Source organism: Manduca sexta, chromosome 26, assembly GCF_014839805.1.
Source record: "Manduca sexta isolate Smith_Timp_Sample1 chromosome 26, JHU_Msex_v1.0, whole genome shotgun sequence".
Classification (NCBI taxonomy): domain Eukaryota; kingdom Metazoa; phylum Arthropoda; class Insecta; order Lepidoptera; family Sphingidae; genus Manduca; species Manduca sexta.
Window position 1 is genome coordinate 10,929,633 of NC_051140.1, and position 20,363 is coordinate 10,949,995.

At 35.3% G+C, this 20,363-nt stretch overlaps 1 protein-coding gene across 10 annotated transcripts in view; it reads left to right on the plus strand.

Annotated features, from left to right (window-relative positions):
- LOC115450613 (polypyrimidine tract-binding protein 1) overlaps window positions 1-20,363 on the plus strand; it is a 431,449-nt gene that overhangs the window by 286,817 nt on the left and 124,269 nt on the right. For 4 of the 10 annotated variants that reach the window (XM_037443023.1, XM_037443024.1, XM_030178664.2 and 1 more), the window contains one exon: window positions 13,768-13,824. The exons of the other annotated variants lie outside the window; for them this stretch is intronic. In XM_037443023.1, coding sequence (XP_037298920.1) covers window positions 13,768-13,824 — 57 coding nt within the window. The remainder of the gene's footprint in view (window positions 1-13,767; window positions 13,825-20,363) is intronic. 10 annotated transcript variants of the gene reach the window in all.

Sequence of the window (20,363 nt, forward strand, 5' to 3'; positions counted from 1 at the left end):
AGGTAACAGACATTCACATATATTTAACAAAACACCAAACCCGCAATCCAAGCGTAGCAAATATTATGATAATGTGACGAGAAGAGAGGAAATTACATTACGTTTAACTATGAGAGGCCGCCAAAGACACGAGCTTGTATGCGGGGCGCATGCGTCGCGCCTGCATAATGCAACTGACGAACCGACCCGCTGCCCTTCCGTTTCCTGCGCAGAATTAATTAGCTTTTATAACAATTTAGACGTTATACCTCATTACGATGGAATAATAATAATAATAGTATCAGCCCTGTATTATATACTTGCCCACTGCTGAGCACGGGCCTCCTCTACTACTGAGAGAGTTTAGGCCTTAGTCCACCACGCTGGCCTAGTGCGGATTGGTAGACTTCACACACCTTCGAAATTTCTATAGAGAACTTCTCAGATGTGCAGGTTTCCTCACGATGTTTTCCTTCACCGTTAAAGCGAACGATAAATTCACAAAGAATACACACATGATTTTTTAGAAAAGTCAGAGGTGTGTGCCCTTGGGATTTGAACCCGCGGACATTCGTCTTGGCAGTCCGCTCCACACCCAACTAAGCTATCGCCGCTTATTACGATGGGATGGCTTGCTATTATTTTATTCAATTAATTATCGGCCACTTACCAACACCTTTGGTTAATTAGATATATGTGCAAATCGCGCCATTAGTGTGAGACTGATAGAGTTAGCTGCGACAAATTTATTTGTAGGTCGTTGTGAGTAGATGTAATGAAAATACTATTTTTCTGATTGTCGTCTGTAACATAAAATAATGACATAATAGTTATAATTAACTCAGAAATTCATTTTGTTACACAGAATAAGTTACAGTTATCCTACATTTCAGGTACTTTTACAATTTAATAAAATGATTAAAGATTGGTAGTGAGTGCCTATTTATTTGAGCTGGGTTTTACTAATGCCGCTCGACGCTTATTGGAGTTTCAGTTCAGTTTCATAGCAATTTTTCTGTGAAGAGACTCACGTGTGCGCAAATGCAGCAAAAGATTTCCATATTGCATATTTATTTTTGAACTTTTATCTTATTAATTATAAATGCGAAAATACTTGAAAATATTTTTAAGTTTGTTAGAAGTAATCGCAGTACCTAACAACTAAATTAATTCTGATGAAATAAGATATGATGAACTCGGGTAGAACATGTTCCGGATTAAAGGGCATTTTTTTTTACAAATAAACAAAACAGTACGTAGACATAACCGGCACAAACATCACCCAATAGGTAAATATCGATATACAAACCACATAAACACAACATTATTCGAGTGATGAACCCATTTGCGCCTTGCTCACATATCCGCTTCCGTGTAAAATTAATTGGCCCGTAACGCACGGAAGGATGTATGACTGCAACAACTCATGTAAATTGCCAGTATCTTACAGCTCATTCTAAACGCTGCTCTAGCTTCTCTTATGATAGACAGAGTGAAATTTAGCGTCTACCAGCTTTATACCACCCCATATATCTTCGCTGTTGCAGCTCGGGCCCATTTCTTTCATATGCAAAAATCTTACGTGACGCAGACATTTTTCATTTATGTATGTTTAAAGTCTTGGAACAATTTCATAAATTTGTGAAACAAATTCACTAACCTAATCTGTAAAGCGGCTAAACAATTTAATAATACGCACCCAAATCTGTTTTTCCATAACATCTGCGTAGCATTGTTGGATACTAATCTAATTAACCTTAGACACGAGTCCAAATGTGTTAACGGGCGTTTCCCGAAAGCTCGGATCGGCGCGCCCGTCACGCTGAACAGGCGCTTATTATGTAAGCAATAAAAGCTGTATTCGCCCGACGTTTTATCTCATTAGCATTCATCGTGCGCTCGCGGCCGCGCGCTCCCGAATAAAGCATCTGTTAAATGTCTCGTGCTAGCTAAAACTTGCCCGTAATTATCTGTTAACATTCCCAAGTTTGACCTCGCGAAAATCTTCGGCTAAAGCGAGTATTCACAAACTCCGGTCCGGCCACCGGAGGCGTTTTACTTCCCTAATAATCGGGCTCATGGAGATTTTTAATGAAAAAGATTGTTCGCCGTTATTTAGAAAGTTGGTAAAAGGGATCCAGTTGGAAGTTTGTTTTGATTTAGTGTTGCGCACCCAACGTTGATTGTATTCTTCGCGGCGGTTTTGTATCGGTTTAGAAGTAATTAAAATTTTGCCGGACCCCGTTGATTATGCCTTGAACTTTCTAGTGACAACGAGGTAAGCTAAAATTAAATGTTTATTTTGATTTTAATAACCAAAAAAAGTTTTTTATAACCATAACCCGCTAAAAGCACTACATGTTCGTTATTAAATAATTTCACTCGCGTACATATGCTCTCTCGTTAACGAAAACGTAAAATAGGCTCGTCTAAATACTCAATATTCATTCATAAAAATTATATAATCGTGATTCGCATTCGACCCCTATATCGAGATCTTTGTGGAAGACAGCCATTCATTTTATCGATGATTCAAACCGTAGCGTAGGTATCCATTTGGTCCGCTAATGGTTTTCAAATAAACCAGTGCTATTTAATGGTTCTGAATTCATAAAAAAAGGGTAAAATGGAACTAATTGATACGTAGGCTCGTTATTTGTGTATCTTTACCCGACATTCATTAAATGAAAAAGGAAATTACAGCACCACGAGTATTGGACTTCACGAAATACTGTACTTTACATTTTTATAGACAATATATTTTATAACGATTTTCGTTCCTTTTATACCATCTTTCTCTGCGATTAGTGAAAAAGTATTCTCTCTTCAAAAATTACGTAATAATGCTACTAACATAATCATATACACCACTAGAATAAAATGAAATTAAAATCGTTATTTATTAAATAAAATGTTAATATTTTTGTTGCGCTGAAGTATATTATTAGCAGGGCCGGGTATGAGGAGTTCCTAACGCACAAAAGCTTACGCAGTGTAAACAATTACAAATTGCAGACAATAAATCACGAGGTTCGCATTTAATTAGAGACGTGGCGGAATCTTTTCGCGGCAGTGACACAGCTTTTTGTATTTTATATGCGAAGTCAGCTTCATTCGGAAGAGTCAATAAAGCGTGTCATAAGTCCACATAAATCATGACTGACAGTATAATTCGGCCCGACGTTATCATTTGAAAGCAAACTGAATGTATTTTGATAGATTCACGAAGGTATGTCCCTGCATTGATTTTCAATTAATCTTTTGTCCCCTTTTGCGTTTAGACAGATTCATTTTTCTGTGTCGCCAAAGGTTGTAAGTGTGTTTTTATTTATTTTCATTTTCTTGTGTTTGCTCGACGTGGTCTAGCCGAGATCGGCTCGGCGCTCGGATCCGCGCCCTCGCGGCCTCCTCTCATACCGACGTATGCTAAACAAACATCGCCGGATACAAACATTGAAATCGCGTGGAGTTGTTATTCATTCCTATCGATTTGTTGTCATATTTTTACTGTTGCTTCCTACATGTATAGTGTATGTGTCAACAAATAAACATTATTTATTTACATCGAACCACTCATCTGGAAAATATAAATGAAAGTCGTTCAGATGTATTATATAAATGGCAAACAATTATTACGTTTAAAATGTTAGTGTAATTTTTAAAAATATTATTTTTATATTAAATAGCACAACATTCAAATGATTTAACAAATCAAAATATTAACATTTAATCACTGCAAAAATTGCTCCGTTGGAAACCTATTAATCTCATACAGATTCAACTCTCGTTGCCATTAATCGGATATGTATTCAAAGCATGTAAACATTTTCGCGTTCATTTTCACACGGCATCGATCGTTTTTCTAGAAAAATAGATAGACTGAAGCGTCACAGTAAAAAAACCCTATTGAATAGCGCGTCTGCACCGGAACCTCGAAAAAAATCGACACAGATTCGCGCCTGTCCGTTTTATGGTCGATATGTTAATAAACAGTCGACGTGCTTTGAATAGATGAGATTACGGTCTCGAAACTACTGTAGGCGCTGCACAAAGGATTAATATACTTGGATATTTTTGCACGGAATACCGTAATACGTGAGTACATTGTTGTATTAGCATTTATACAGTTGTTTTCGTATTGCTACGTTTGTCCCCGTACGTAGTTATCTTATTTTAAAAGTATAGTTTAATTTTGATTTTTTAAATGTTCAAAACAAATCAGAAGAAATATTTTGTACTAGTTGACCCGACAGACGTTGTCTCGTCTTAACTATGAATTTGCAGCGCGCATTCTGTAAATCGCTGACAGTTATGTCAAACAATTAACAGTTATATAAAATTAATATTTTCGTTAAGTTTTCTTAAATAATATAATTTTCCGCGCAACTTTTTGTTTTTTTTTTCTTTCATAAGAACCTTCTCCGAACAATAACAAACACTACGAAAAAAAATTGAGAAATCGGTCCAGCCGTTCACGCGTGGTGGCGTGACCAAGGGAAATAGGGATTCATTTATATATATATAAACAAAAATATGCACGCAAAGTAAAAATAGTCAAAGCCTATAAGCTTCGAACGAGTTTATTATGTTATCTCAAGTTCCTTAAGTAAGACAAAAGAAACAATACACGCATTATTTTTATATTAGAAGTACAATTAAGAATCGAATGAAATTTGTCTACGACTGACTTTAACATACACCCAAACTGTACCAGACGATATAAAAAACCTGTAGACCGATCCCTGTTCTCATAAACAAATCTGTTTTTAGAAAAAATCTCGGTACCGTCTATTTATAATCAATGCATTGAGCACGTGTGGTACATTCAATGTGCATTTAACTTCACTACGAAGTTATTTCGGTCGTTTCCTTAATAGCCATGAATGTTTGCTTGTCTATGCTGAACTTTTATGATTGATCGTGGATGTGTCATTAAAGAAACTTTGTGGATAAAACAAATGAGTTTTTAATGCCTGTAATAAATGGTATATTCATTCTTATGTTAAACTACGACCCGTCCCGACTTTGCCTCGATAATAAGACATATGCTTAAATTTTTCTGTAGTATCTGTCTCAGCGCGCTTCATTGCACGGCTTTAATTCCAACAGTGGGCGACCGCCGTCGGCGCGTCGATGTGGGACCCCTTGAATTTATTTTGTCGCGCGAGTTTTATTTTGCTTTAACTCCTAAGGAATTAATTTAAATTATTTTGCCTAAGTTAATTGCCTTTATAATTTTGTGTACAATTATAATGTACACAAAATGATAAAGTCAATTAACGTATTTAATTTTATAAGGATTAATATTGTATCTGTCTATATAGCCTTCTAATTACCACTTTAAAATGAGTATAGTAAGCTATAACTAAAAGATAGACACATGCCACCGAAGACTTTTCTTTAGACTTATAAAAGTTCCAGAAACGATTCCAGTATAAATTTTTTATGTCCTTCCCATACTCTCAAATAATCTCCAAAACAAATTGCTTACAGTTTCAACTGAAAAAAAAAATCCGGAATAAAAGTCTCGCTTTTTACTTCCCAGAGATAAAAACTAGCCTATGTCCTTTCCGTCTTGGTCCGAAACTATCTCATACCAATTTTCATCGAAATCGGTTCAGTGGTGTGGCCATGACGACTCCGCACATATTAAAACATTTTCCAATATAAAAGACCCGTTATATATTTTTCCAGGAAAAAAAGTTGCCTATGTCCTGGCTCCCAAACTATCTCCATAATTAATTTAATTGGAATCAATTCAGTAGTTTTTGAGTATGGTTTTCAGACAGATATACATAGGCAGCAGGGGACTTTGTTTTATAATATGTATTTAAGATTATCATTTTTAATATGAGGGTTTTATATATTGTTATGCTGGAATTGATTAAAAAAAAATAACAAAGGAAATAAGGCTCTTGTTATTTTACATGGTCACAAAAAAAAATTTTTTTTCCTGATTTTTAAAAAATAAAAGAGAAAAATATTAATATGCAATTAATATAGATCATACGAAATAATAATTGCCATTCATAAACTAAGTTACACATAAAAATTAAATCTAAAAGTCGATTTGTTGAACAAAATTTGTATGAAGATTTCTTTAAAAATTAAAAAATAGTTATAACAAAGAAATGTGTTATATTTGAAAAACGTTATTACATAAGTTTAACTTAATTTCACTAAAAGTTTTTTTTTAATACAACAACTAGCAATTGTTTTAGTTCCCTAAACTAAGAATCGACAAGTTTCATAGCCTTAGCCCGCTATTAGATCAATAAGGTGAATAGTATAGGTACAATTGACAAAAACAATCTGTTTTATTGCTTTTCTCCAATAAACAGTAAAGAATTTGAGTTTGTGTAACAATTTCCTCGAAAACATTCAAACCTAACCGCCTACGCCGTAATACATTTGTCCTAATATACCGCTTCAAATTCCATTGAAAACAAAGAAAGAAGTGGTCAAACAACTTGTGAACAAAGTCAAGATTTTTAAAATTTCACGAGAAAAGTCGCCAAGTATGCGATGATTAAAGGCATTCGCTCCGTGGTTGAGAATTTGGGATCTATCGCGATTTTTATTTACCCCAAGAATGTCACTTTGAAGACGTACAAACTAATTTGCAGTTAGTCAAGTTAGCTCACATTCAGTGTGATGAAATTGAAAAAGTCTTCGAATAAAAACTATTTGTTTCTTAGGCAACTATTTAATTGTGGTTTTTACGGCGCCTTTATTCAACGGAAATTATTAAAAATACGTTTTCATATTTTATTTTTAAGTATTTGACAAAGCTTAAACCATTTTTTCTTCGAGCGATGAGTTCATACTATCATATATATATAAATACTAGCTTTTGCTCGCGGCTCCGCCCGCGTTATAAAGTTTTTCAGGCTAAAGTTTTCCGTTATAAAAATAGTAGTTTCCCGGGAGCCTATGTTCTTCCCAGGGTCTCAAACTGTCTCCATAAGAAATTTCATCTTAATACGTTAGGTAGTTTTTGAGTTTAACACGTTAAGGCAGACAGATGCAGCGGGGGACTTTGTTATATTATTTAGAACTTTTTAAGTGAAACAATCCCGTCATACATCATTGTTGCATAACTTTAACCGTTTACGCAGCGCAGGCAACGGAAGCTCTCAAAACTCATAATTTTCCCCGTTTTTGCAACATGTTTCATTACTGCTCCGCTCCTATTGGTCATAGCATGATGATATATAGCCTATAGCACTCCAGGAACAAAGGGCTATCCAACACAAAAAGATTTTTTTAGTTCAAACCGGTAGTTCCTGAGATTAGCCATTACTGCTCCGCTCCTATTGGTCATAGCGTGATGATATATAGCTTATAGCGGTCCACAAATAAAGGGCTATCCAACACAAAACGAATTTTTCAGTTGAAACCGGTAGTTCCTGAGATTAGCCATTACTGCTCCGCTCCTATTGGTCATAGCGTGATGATATATAGCCTTCTAGAGCACTCCACGAACAAAGGGCTATCCAACGCAAAAAGAATTTTTCAGTTTGGACCGGTAGTTCCTGAGATTAGCCATTACTGCTCCGCTCCTATTGAATATAGCGTGATGATATATAGCCTATAGCTCTCCACGAACAAAGGGCTATCCAACGCAAAAATAATTTTTCAGTTTGGACCGGTAGTTCCTGAGATTAGCCATTAATGCTCCGCTCCTATTGGGTCATAGCGTGATGATATATAGATTATAGCGGTCCACACAGAAAGGGCTATCCAACGCAAAAACGAATTTTTTCAGTTTGGACCGGTAGTTCCTGAGATTAGCCATTACTGCTCCGCTCCTATTGGGTATAGCGTGATGATATATAGCCTATAGCACTCTACGAACAAAGGGCTATCCAACGCAAAAATAATTTTTCAGTTTGGACCGGTAGTTCCTGAGATTAGCGCGTTCAAACAAACAAACAAACAAACAAACTCTTCAGCTTTATATAATAGTATAGAAGTATAGATATAGATTTCTCATAAGAAATTTCAAAACTATCCCTCACGTAAAATGTTCAAATTAAAATTTAATAATAATACAATCCTCAATCCGCGTGAGTCTTAAAATTAATCTTATTCTGTTTTCGATCATCATTACTATTACAAATACGTTCTAATAATTACTACTAAAAGGGCATATTACAGCATGAGACATCGGTAATATATTTTAATAGGGTCCTAACTTCGTCCGTTGCCTGTTTCACTCGTAGTTTCGAGTTAAGTTCTGACAACGCATCTTCTCGGGAATTGTTTAAAGTTTATTAAGTTTTGAACATAGCATGACATAAGTCGACGTAGGCTGGCTAATGAACCGAACGTAAGGTGTAGTCCAACTTCTTTACACTATTTTGATAATATTTCAAATAGTCTAGTCAACATTTAAGATAGTTTATGTCTTTTATTTGAAAGTTGAACAAACAACAAAAGTATTTTCTTTACAATTCTGATATCATTAGGTATGTTTGGGGCTAATTTACTGACTTATTTTATATGACCATTTAACATCAGGTCTGCTTTTACTCATATGCTCCATCAACATGCCATACACTTTTCGAAGGTCTAATTAATATAACATTCAACTATTAAGTATTCATTATACATTTACTAAATTCTAGTATCTAATGGTACATGATAGATAGTGCAACATTGCAGTTTCGCCAAGGTAAATTCTCTTGAAAATCTTGAAGCAAGGTTTCTCAAGAGAGCCAACTATCTTAGTCACGGAGATACCTTGCTGTAACTTATGCTGTATTTATTCTGAGTAGTGTGTAGCACAAGCATTATTAAGGCAAACATGGCACTCCCAAGTAATTAGTTAACTAAGACACGTTTAAGTTTTAAAGTCATGACGGTGCAACAAGTTGGTGCTGCATTAACTTGTGATCGCCCTGAAGCGCCGTTCAACTGTATTCGGTGGAAGTTTCTAAGAAAATCCCTGCAATGTTCGACCGTATTTAAGCAGAATGATGAAGAAGGTGGCCTGCGCTGTTTACCTTTCCTAAAATGTATAGCATTTAATTTAGATTCGTAATATGCAAACTATTTTAATTTACGAGCATTAATGTTATGCTGAATCCGTTTTCGCTTAAAATTTTCTTTTGTTAATTAACTGTTATAGTCCAATGCATATTTTTTATACATTATACATTCAGTTTTAAGCCGCTTCAATGATTACCCAAATCAATCTTCGGAAGGCAACACGAACTGCTCAGATATGGATATTTTTTTTCAACTCTTAAATAAACCGTTCTTTATTTCTTAGGTTTTAAAATCGGTAACGATTTAACCACTTTAAATAGTAGACACAACAATTTATATTGCATATACAAAATTAGGTGTTGCTCATGGATTAGCCCGTGGGAAAAACCTTTCAAATTATAGCGATTCAAAATGTCACCTATATAAATAACTAATGCCCTCTATTTAAAAATTTTAAGTTTATATTATTTTACATGGAAACAAATTATCGGGATGTGCCAAATTTCATCTAAATCATTCAGCTATTTCTGATTTTACGTCTATTAAATATCCAGATATTTTCACAAATATTCGAATTTATAATATTAGTAAGAAGTATCATAGTAAGATAAGATGTATGATTTTGATATAAAATATCTGTTTTTCAAATAATTCTTACTATATTAATCACGCCGAGTCTTCCTCCAACTCAACCTATTTAAGTAGGCAAAGGCTTCAATAAACAAGCACATTCCAGCAAATAGTCTATCATAACGAACCGCTTACCGCAATTAAAACCGGAGATATACAGAAAACTATGAAAACATAAGAAATGTACGAGAAGGAATCGAATTTGAGTGTTACTTGAGAAGGAAAAAGTTAGGTGATTTCTAATGCTTCATAACAAATCTGAATATCATAACCTTTCATTAAAAAAAAAATAAGCAAATTGGTTGGATACAATATCCGGACGGACGCGTAATAGATATATATATTTATATATTGAATTATTACGCCGCTTAAAAAAAATCAAATTTTAAATAATATATAAAATAAGCTATTAAGAAGAATATCAAAATCGGAGCTGTACCTGAGGATTTCCGAGTAAAATATTAAATGATTCCACTATTTCTTGATATTGTTTTTAACATAAAACATCGACATTACTGATCAATAGAGAAGATATCAATCTAATTCTTGTAGTGCCTCTCCAAATAGTGAAGATTGGCAGTCAGCTCAGCATATCTTCTTTTGCCCTTAATATCAATAAAGCTTCACATTTGGAACAGCATATTTATTTTGAACTACATTTGGGCACTTCATATGCAGGTTAGGGTACAGACATCCAAAGCCACGTGTGAAGGAAGGATTTATTCAAACTGCGGTATAAATGAATTACGAGGGAGCCGTTCTCTATAATTTGATAGATCTCAAGCGGAGCGACGAGTAGCTAGACTCGTTGCTTGCAAACGTTACTTGCACTAGCAAATCCCTTTTTACACTATTCTTTGGAATTCCGAATGGTAAAAATTGCATACAGAAGAGAAGGTTGGGAGTTACTCAGTGTCATGGTTTAGTTATATAAAAGTGTTTGTAACTAATTATTAGGAAATTATAACTAAGTACATGTTGATTATTTTCTGATATGACACCACCTAAAATAGACAAACACGCAACATTCCATTCAAATTATAGACAACGCTACAAAAAGAATACAAAATTACAATAAAATCTAAAACATAAAAATATCAACAAATCAAAGTCGTCGCGCTTCGTAAAATGGATGCAGATTTATACTGGAAAAGTGTAAAGTTAAAAATAACAGTATTCTCAGATGCATTGCAATGTCAATATAGCACGAGTTGCGTGATCCACTGAGCTTTGCCCATGCTCGGTGTAGCACGAAACTTGCCACTTGCCTCCAACGAAGCACCGTGTAAGTGCGGAAGGAAATATTTTTGTTGCATTATGGATTCCCTCACACTTTACAATGTAGGTGATGTTTTGTATAGAAAATTTTACAGCTAACGTTATTAATCTCTGTTTGTTACGTTTGTATCAAATAATTTGGGAGGTGAGTAGAAAATAGTATTTTGTTAATTACGAGTTAATACTTTTTGGTAAAGCCCACGACAATTATAATGGTTGAGAACTAATAAGTTCAGTGACGAATACATACTCAATAAAGTTAGACAGACACCAAATATTTCATGACCAAGTTAGTACATTTATCGTTTTCAATTTACTCTCATTTTAATATTTGTTAAAAACCATTTTGATCGACATGAATTTTTTAAATTTCCGAAATGGATTAAGTTATTTCCCGTTCATATAACTGTTGTATCCCATATAGTTAAATACATTATAAAATATAACCCTTTATCCTTTATATGGTATTATTAATCAAAATTCCCCAACTGTTCACGTTCAAAAATGTCGTAAATGTAGGTGAGTTAAAATTGTTTCAATATTTACAAAATACACACTCATTTTAAATTCGTAGCAATTATAACAGATGAATTTTTAAACCTTATACTTTTTTGTGTTTTATTACACGTTTTAAAGAGAAATTTTGCGTATGGAACCTATGGAATGTGTTCAATAAAGGTAGTCTGTATCGGGGAACGTTTTACAATAGGTGCTTTCTATTTCATTATTCAGATTCCAATATCATGTACAGAACATTTTTTCTTTTTGTTTAAATTGTGTTCGTTACCTTGCGATATTGTATTGCTGTTATTACGTTTTTTTCTATTTATGTAGATAACGCGAGGGTTTTATGTCTTATAACATATATTAGGTTATGGATCTGTTACTTTCTGTTGTTTGCTCATTGCGCTAATTATGCGGAATTCTTACAATGCGATATGATTTATTTTATTCAATTTGTATAGAAATATTTTATTTCTCTTTTGCTTTTAGAGAACATAGCTTATGGAGTTATGTTTTTTAATTACCTCATTCTTTTCTATCTGCGTAACACACTCCAGTGTGGGTTCGGTGCATCGCCCTCTTTTAAACATTTTGCAGTACGGATTTATCTTAACTTTAAGACAGGCCACTTGTCCAATCTTAGCTGTCGTTAGAGGATTTAGTAGTAGGGAAATTGTGTTAGAAATCTCCATACATAATAAAAGACGATTTAGTAATCGAATCCAGGACTTCCCGATCCACTACCCTATGTGCTGCTACAGGGACAGCATTCTGCCGCAAATTCTTAATGTAGATATAATATACACAAAACATTTACATACATAACATCACGCATTTTATCCCCGAAGGGGTATGCAGAGGCGCAACTAGGGCACCCACTTTTCGCCAAGTATGTTCCGTCCCATGATGTGATAGGGGGCGAACCTATCGCCATATCGGGCACAAATTCCAGACTCCGGGCTGATACTGAGCAGAAAAACCCAAATATCACTTTGCCCGACCCCGGATTCGAACCCAGGTCCTCAGAGCGCTATTGTACCGCACATGCAATACAAAACATTTGCCGCAACTAATTGATGTATTTAGCACTAAAGCAGTGTAAACATCGCCACTTCATTCCAAACGCAACAAAACAATGCACGATAGTTTCGCCTTGCATAAATATTCAAAACGCAATACAAAGGACTGATGCGCTGCATTTAATTTTGCAAATAATTGACCAACAAAACAGCTCAATAGCTGTTCCTAAAAGCGAAACAATTTCACCGATGGCCGCTTAACGCGTCATTATCGTTCGTGCCGATTGCATTTCTATGCATCGACAACATTGCTAGAACAGCATTATTAATCCAGCGATCCATAAATCCATTCTCCATTACGGTCCTTTGTGTTCGAAACGTCTGTTCGCGTGAAATTATTTTGGGTTTTAAATTTGTACCGATGCCGGTGTCACTTTAACTGACTCGTTTAGTATGAACATACAGGATCACGCCTATTTAGAACTACTTCTAACTACCTACTCCTCTTATAATCACCTCCTATTGAATCTCTGCGTAGGCCGAGGTTCAAATTTGTCATAGTGGCATAATTCTTTTTTTTTTTATCAAAACCTCTTAAAGTGGTTTAGACTAATAATACCTATTTTTGAAAAATACCAATTAATAACAATGTAATAATAATATTAATAGATTAATTAATTTTCTAATTCATTCATTCGCACTTCGCTTTACAAAATTTAAACCAGCCAATAAATTTTATATCGCTACAAGCCAAGCTAACTCCATCGTACAATATCGAGCCGAGCAAAATATTTCCCAGAAAGGATATCTTAGTTCGGCAAGTTTCGTCAGTAATAAAACAGCGGAACGCATTCCAAATCCCCAAAGAGCTCTTGTTTCCAGTTGATGTCTATTTGCATGACTAACCGCCCCTTAAACCCGAGGCCAGAGGCGCCCAAACCGTGGTCAACAATAGGAACGTTTAGCAATTCGCTCTTATAATGAAGTTAAGCGGAGATTGTAGTCGGTTCGGGCGGCCCGTATGATTCGCAGCGCTTTGAACTAATACTAACGTTTTGTGTATACAATGCTGCAGTGCGTTGTGGATTTTGATTTAAATTGACGGCTATTAACTTGAAATACACGCGTTGAATATATTATCTCGTAATGTGAGACCCCACGCGGGTAAACGACAATTCTGTTGCCAGCGCTAAGAGGCAGATGATTTGTTTATAAAGTTCTAAAATATTTTATTTTTTGGCGAATGTGCCAGAGTTTTTAGTACTCGTCGGTTTTTTATGTAAACGATAATAAATTAATTAAGTTAAACGAGCAGAATAAACACTTATAATATGCATTAAAATTTCATTTTTTTTTCTTGCAGGTGAGTGAATCTTCACTACTTGAGTGCAGCAACGGGCGCTACACAGCGTCCGACACGGTGAGTCTATTTCAAAAATTACCGCATGCTTGCGTGGATTCTTGCCAAATAAATAGAAAATACAAATGTATTTACTGATATAATAAAAATAAGGTCCATTTTAGTTTACTACTATATATACTATGTTGATAAACTTTTTGATTACAACACCAACTGTGTTGACACTATTTACTTATGATAACTATTATATGACATGCCATGAACAAAGTTCCACGCAAGCATGTTCCTTATCTATTGGTATATGACGTCACCGATGAAATTACAATAAAAATATGACGTATGCGAGATTAGATATTATACTGCCATTACTTGATAACATGGTAAGAGTCACACGTGCAAACAATATGACGGTAACTTGATGACGTAATGCTTCGGGCAAAAAGGGTTTTCTTGTAATTAGCGATACATTTTAAGATACTACTGCTTTTAAACGAATGACGCTGCTAGATATGGCCATGTTGCGAAGTCTACATTATCGCGATCTCTAACTAGACAATGTATCTAGGGCTTTTAATTGAGTGTATTTTACTCAAGTATTTTAATGTGAAAAGATTACATTAGAATAGAATACTTTAACCGGCTAAAAACCAGAGAGTTTCAATTCATTGTATTTTTTTCTGTAGTAAATAATTTTATATTCTCTCATAAAATTCTTGTAAAAATATGCACGCTATACTCTACATTGATTTAAAAGATAATAGTATTGTATTCATTCAAAGATAGCACAAATCATTAATCCGTCATACTCATACAAATCTTTTGTAATAAATGTGAATACCGAAAATACGTCGCTCTTTAAAGGGGCCCTAATTAAAAATATCATTCACGATACTCATAATTTGCCGACCGGTTTCGCGTATTTCAAAATATAATTTCACAGGGAAAAAGTTAAAGAAACGCGGATGGAGCTGTTCAAAAATTGTAATAAGAGGAAAAATAAAAGATACGTCGAAATAAAAAGTCCAAGAGCTAATCAACAAGACTTTTCATACTGGCAGGAGTATCAAAGCGAGCGTCGTAGTCCGCTAAAAGTTATCCACTTTTTTCTGAACTCATACACCTTCATAAACAAAGTTTTTTCTTATTCGTTCAAGTTCTAAATATGTATCTGGACAAAAATGAATATTGCGTGTGGGTTTTAACATTTTATTATACTTTAGTGCAGCATCCAATACCTAGTCCTTATTTTATAATTATCGTCAAATATCATTTCAATTAACGATAAAACATCTTATTTATTTATGGTAGGTTTAGGTGTACTCTTGATAATAAAAGTATTCTCTTTATAAGACCTTTCTATGCCAATCTCTACAATGTTACTATAAAAAGTAATTTATGTTCTTGTAACGTAGTAGACTTACCTTTTGCATATAAATAGAAAGTTAATAATGATTTGAAAAACTTGCATAAATCAATACATCTTTATTTCATTATTCCGAACGACACTGCCCTGACGTCTAAGGTTCAAATCTCGGGTTGGGCAGTGATAATGGTTTTTTTTCTGAGAGTCTGCTTAAGATAGGTATTTATACCTAATACGGCGAAAGACTCGCCCCCTATCACATCCTGGGATGAAACACATATTGCGAAAACTGGGTGTCGGTTGCACCTCTGCCCATCCCTTCGAGGATAAAGGCGTGATGCATGTGTGTATATATCATTAATCGAATAATATGGTTTCTTACTATCATTTTAACTTTAATTTTTTTTCTAAGATTAAAGAGACTTCCTTTGACTTTTTTTTCCAACGAGCTACCTATTTATTTAGAAAAATTATAAGTTGCTGAAACAGACGTAATTAATATATTAAATTTACCTAACTCATTTAATAAAATTTATTTTAATTAATTTAATGTAAGTCAACATTTATTACTTTTGACATCATCACGCGTTGGTGGGCGCATGCAGCATATCACAGTTTTTCATCTTACGCTTGGTAAAAAAGTATTCGCCAACTTGAAGTAAAAGTTAGTGTTCACAGCATGATTGTAAAGACTAATTACAGGCAAGTTTTACCACCTCACACTTACATGTTTCCACTGCATCCGTCGCCGGGAAAATTTTTAAACAAGTCTCAAATTAATCCGAGCTCTCACTTATCGATTCAGAGTCGAATATCCCCCGAGCCAACACTTTATCTTGAACGTTTTGCTAAATTGACACTTAAAGTTACACTTCTAAGATCCAATTTTCCACTTCAGTATTAAACATGCGGAAATTAAACTACGCGAATAACACGATTCGAAACTCTAGTGTAAAACAAATAAGAACCGGTTTTGGTCGCTGAGTGATTAAACTATTTTCGACCTGGTTAACTTTCAAGATTCATTTGTACACCTCGAGTTTGTAATTACTAATAACTGTAATTATTTTTCGCGCAGTTTTTAGGTTCTGAGTTCGCTAATTATTTTAAAACTTAAAGTACTTGGTTTTTATGCATTCTAAAAACATATTGTAAATTTTGGTTTTATGCTCTATAAGTGACATATACATTTTAGATTTCAGTATATCTAACATGTGTTTGTATATCTCTTGGTATCTATGTTGTTTACATACAATGTGAAAAATATTTTCAGTATATATTACTTTCCACTAGAAAGATATTACAATTGGTACCATACACTTTGTGAATTTATAAGAGACGACGCTGACAATTTTTAAAAGTAATCAAAATTATAGCAAACTCATTTCAGTTCGTACATATAATATAATTCTTTTTTTATACATCAGAACACCAAAAATGCAACAACATAAGTACATCTCCAAAGTAGAAACTAATCCAATCAATAATATCAGAAAATGCAATTGCAATAAAATCCAACTTGATCAAGAATTCCAAAAACCATCTCAGCATGTAGGTAATTGTGCTTACGAATATATGAGTGGAAAGAATTTCATTTGAAAATAGTGAGAATAGCGGACGGTGGGAGATCGCGCGCTGCATGTTTACCAATTAGCAATGAGCACGTGCCTCTAGGACAAGGAGTATCGACTTACCTTTTCATTCTCGTTCGATATAAAATTCGCCCGAAGTAAGGACCGACCGACGCTACCGGCTACTCTCCTTTGTTTGAATGCTAACAGAATGAGTAATGAAAATGATATTTCAGCGAATCCATACCTTGTTTGTAGTTACCGTTGGAACATTTCTATTCGGTTGCGATACGTTTCGCCGGCCGACCTTATTTAGATAACTGTGTTATTCATCGTCGTGGATTTATGCCTCTAGTATCCGTGTAGCATCATACAGCCAGATAACAGTCTCAATTGCAGAGCGGCACTCGTCGGATCGCCTCACCTCGCGCATGCCGAGTCTCGACGAGTTTTTGAATTTTTAAATTACTCATTGTGCTATGGAATGCTTCCAGTCGCATTCCCGCGTACTGCCGCCACCCGGTCAATCGAATATGCACCCAAAACCTTAGTCGTATGCATCATAATACAACGCTAGCCAGTCGAGGTTTAGGACATTTGGGATCACAGTCGGGCAATATGCTCGCGAGCCTAGAACAGCGTCCCCCGGAGTGCAATACTAACGAATACAGTCCTAAATTTTTGATAGATAAGGTCGAAGTATCTGTGTCACGCAATAGCACACTTGATATATCTCTACGAAATGGCACAGGATCATTCCAGCACACTCCTACGTAATCCGTAACTTAACTCACGTTTGCGATATCGTACGACTGGTCCACGAGCGGGAGACAAATTAAAAACACTGTAAATATATTATTATGCAGTCGGTAAACAGAAACGTTTGCAGTGGAAAGTTAAGAATATAGCGTGAGATCATTCACCTGGAACGCTAGTAGATAAATATATAGGACGTTAACAAAGAGTATCGAAGCGTATTCACCTAGACAACTGCACTTACAACTACAACGAGAGCGGCGCGATTCTTCAACTCTTTCACACCTCTAGATTTATGTTCTTTAATTAAACTATTCTAAAATTCCGACATCTTGGCTTTCTAAGATTAATGTCATGGTAATTCTACTGGTTCTCGATCGGTGAAATCCTAATCGAATGGATATGATAGCAAGTTGGATTACTGTTGCATCAGCTTAGTACTTAAATGTTTATTTGCTATATTAACTTCAATGATGCTTTGTGATATAGAATATAAGAATTTTTAGCTCCATTGAGTCTAGGAGATCAAACATACATAGGTAGTTTATCAAAATAAAATTGTTTTGCGGATTTTATCGCGGTTTATATATTATAATTTTGTCCCCACATAAAAAAATCCCGATAAAATCTGTAAAACAGTTTTATTTTAATGTTTAACATTCGCGTAAACACAAAAAATGACTAAGTAGTTCATATTATATTTTAAAACTATGGAATGTATAAAATATAATATTAACAGTTGTCTCAACTCTCTAGTAAATATTTTCTATGGCCATTAAACTTTTGAATTGTAGATACAAAAATGTGGTTTTCATGTAAGCCGATTTAAATATCGGAATTTACGTGTACATTATTTGCAGTGATTGCGTAGGTCGTAGTAATTGCGTCTGTTACGTGTCTTGCTTATCTTTGGCGTGACGTCAATCTGTATTTAGATCAATACCACACTCAATAGCAGTACAAAAGCCGTATATCTACGGTGACCATTGTCTCTCACATATAATCGTCCAAGTCATCGACAGAAACCCGTTCCACTCCGGCGGTGTACCGCGTCGTAGAATGTTATTACCTCGATACTCGGGAAGCGCGAGCGCAACCGTGTGCGGGAACGAGATGCAACACGAAGAAAGTAGCGGGAGAGAGGGAGAAAGATTTCGTGGGAGGAGGCAAGGGGTCAGCGAAAGTGCATTGCCTCGGCCGCAGTGCGCCGCACCCGATGGGAAAAGTTGTTCGCGCTGCACGTAGAATATGCACTCATGGGAAATGTTATGGGAAATGTGTTCACATTTTTCTATATATCGGGGTTTTAATTGTCACAATACGGTTATTGTAGTTGCAAATAAAAATATATGTTGCAAGCATACACAAGCGGAATAAAATTAAACGGATCCAAAAGAACACATTACATTGCCCTCTACAGAGAGGTAATCGCGCGAGTAGCGTATAAAATAATGTTCTCAAAAATCTTGTTAATTCATAATGAACGTGGCTGATACACGGCGCGGCGCATAGAAAGCGCACCCTCGCTCCAGTTTCAATTTAAAGGAAAGGTAAAAATGAAGCGTGTCAAGTGGGGTTCCGTACTCTCCAGCAGGACAGAGAGTGCCTGTTGGCTGGCGGGAACAAAGGGAGTATTTTTCGGCATGCCCTCCCCACCTTTGAGAACCTCCAAATCACCTGACATTTACACCCTTCAAGTCAATGGTTCGACTCATTATTTGTTCTTATTTCTAATCAAACGTTGGAGCGACTAGTCGTGTTCTATGACAAAAATTTGTTAATGGCTGTCAACGCGTGGACTTTCGCATGAGAATTTTATCAGTGTGAGGATAAATTGTGAGAAAACAAGTACAGTACCTGACGAATTCCAATAAGAAACAAATTTACAAATCGGAATGGATACATACTAAATGATATGATTCTTGTTATTAGTTATTTTATATAATAATAAAATTTTCAAAACAACTCTGGCACTCCAGGAAACAATCACGTATTGGCATAATTTGGATTCGCATCACAAAAACCAAAGAGTTTCTCGAAGATGTGAGCACAGCATTCAGGTCGGTACAGGATTACAGCTTTAAGGTTGTAGTTTAATATGCAACGAATTTAATAGTTAATGTTCACGCGACGCGAGCAAGCTCGTGTGCTGGCAAATTACTCCACACTTATCCCCTTGAGAGCGCATGCTTGCGTAGATTGGTGTATTCGACTTGCTGACACGACTATGTTCGGGGTATCTCGCCCCAGAGTAATAATTACTGAGTAAGAAAGAACACGCTAATATTGCATTGTTTGTGCAACGTGATGCCAATGTTCGTTTATTAAGTTCATATTAGAATGGCGTACAGCGCAGCGACCTTAGAATAAAAGCTGATAATTTGATAAGTAGCAATTTTGCAAAATTCTTCGAAGGTAGACTGTCTAATAGCCAGTACCCAACCTGCTTAGGTATCAAATATTCCCTTTGCAAGCATTTAAAGAGAAATATCATGTTTCATTCCCATTATATTTCTTTACGCTATTGAACTTCAGCGAACTGATATAACTTTATATAGCATAGGTACACCTTAGTGATAAAGTGAACACGCTGTATGAACTTTTAATTTTAAATATTGAATATAACGATTACAAACTTTCTTTTATTATTTAAACCTATATCTGTATTTACATTTACGCGAATTCTAAAGCCAGAACATACGAAACGGCTTCACGCGACACACCAAGTCATTGAGAGAGATTTTGCCCGATTATTCCTCGTCGCCAACAAGTAACAACATGCCGAGATCTTTACACGGGCTCTAAATGTACTCTCGAGTTTGTTGCGAACTCTTTTTTTCTCTCTTAAGCATTCGTCCGCCCCGCCTAGTCATATTATTTAGTCTTTAAGGTGGTTTACAGAAAACATA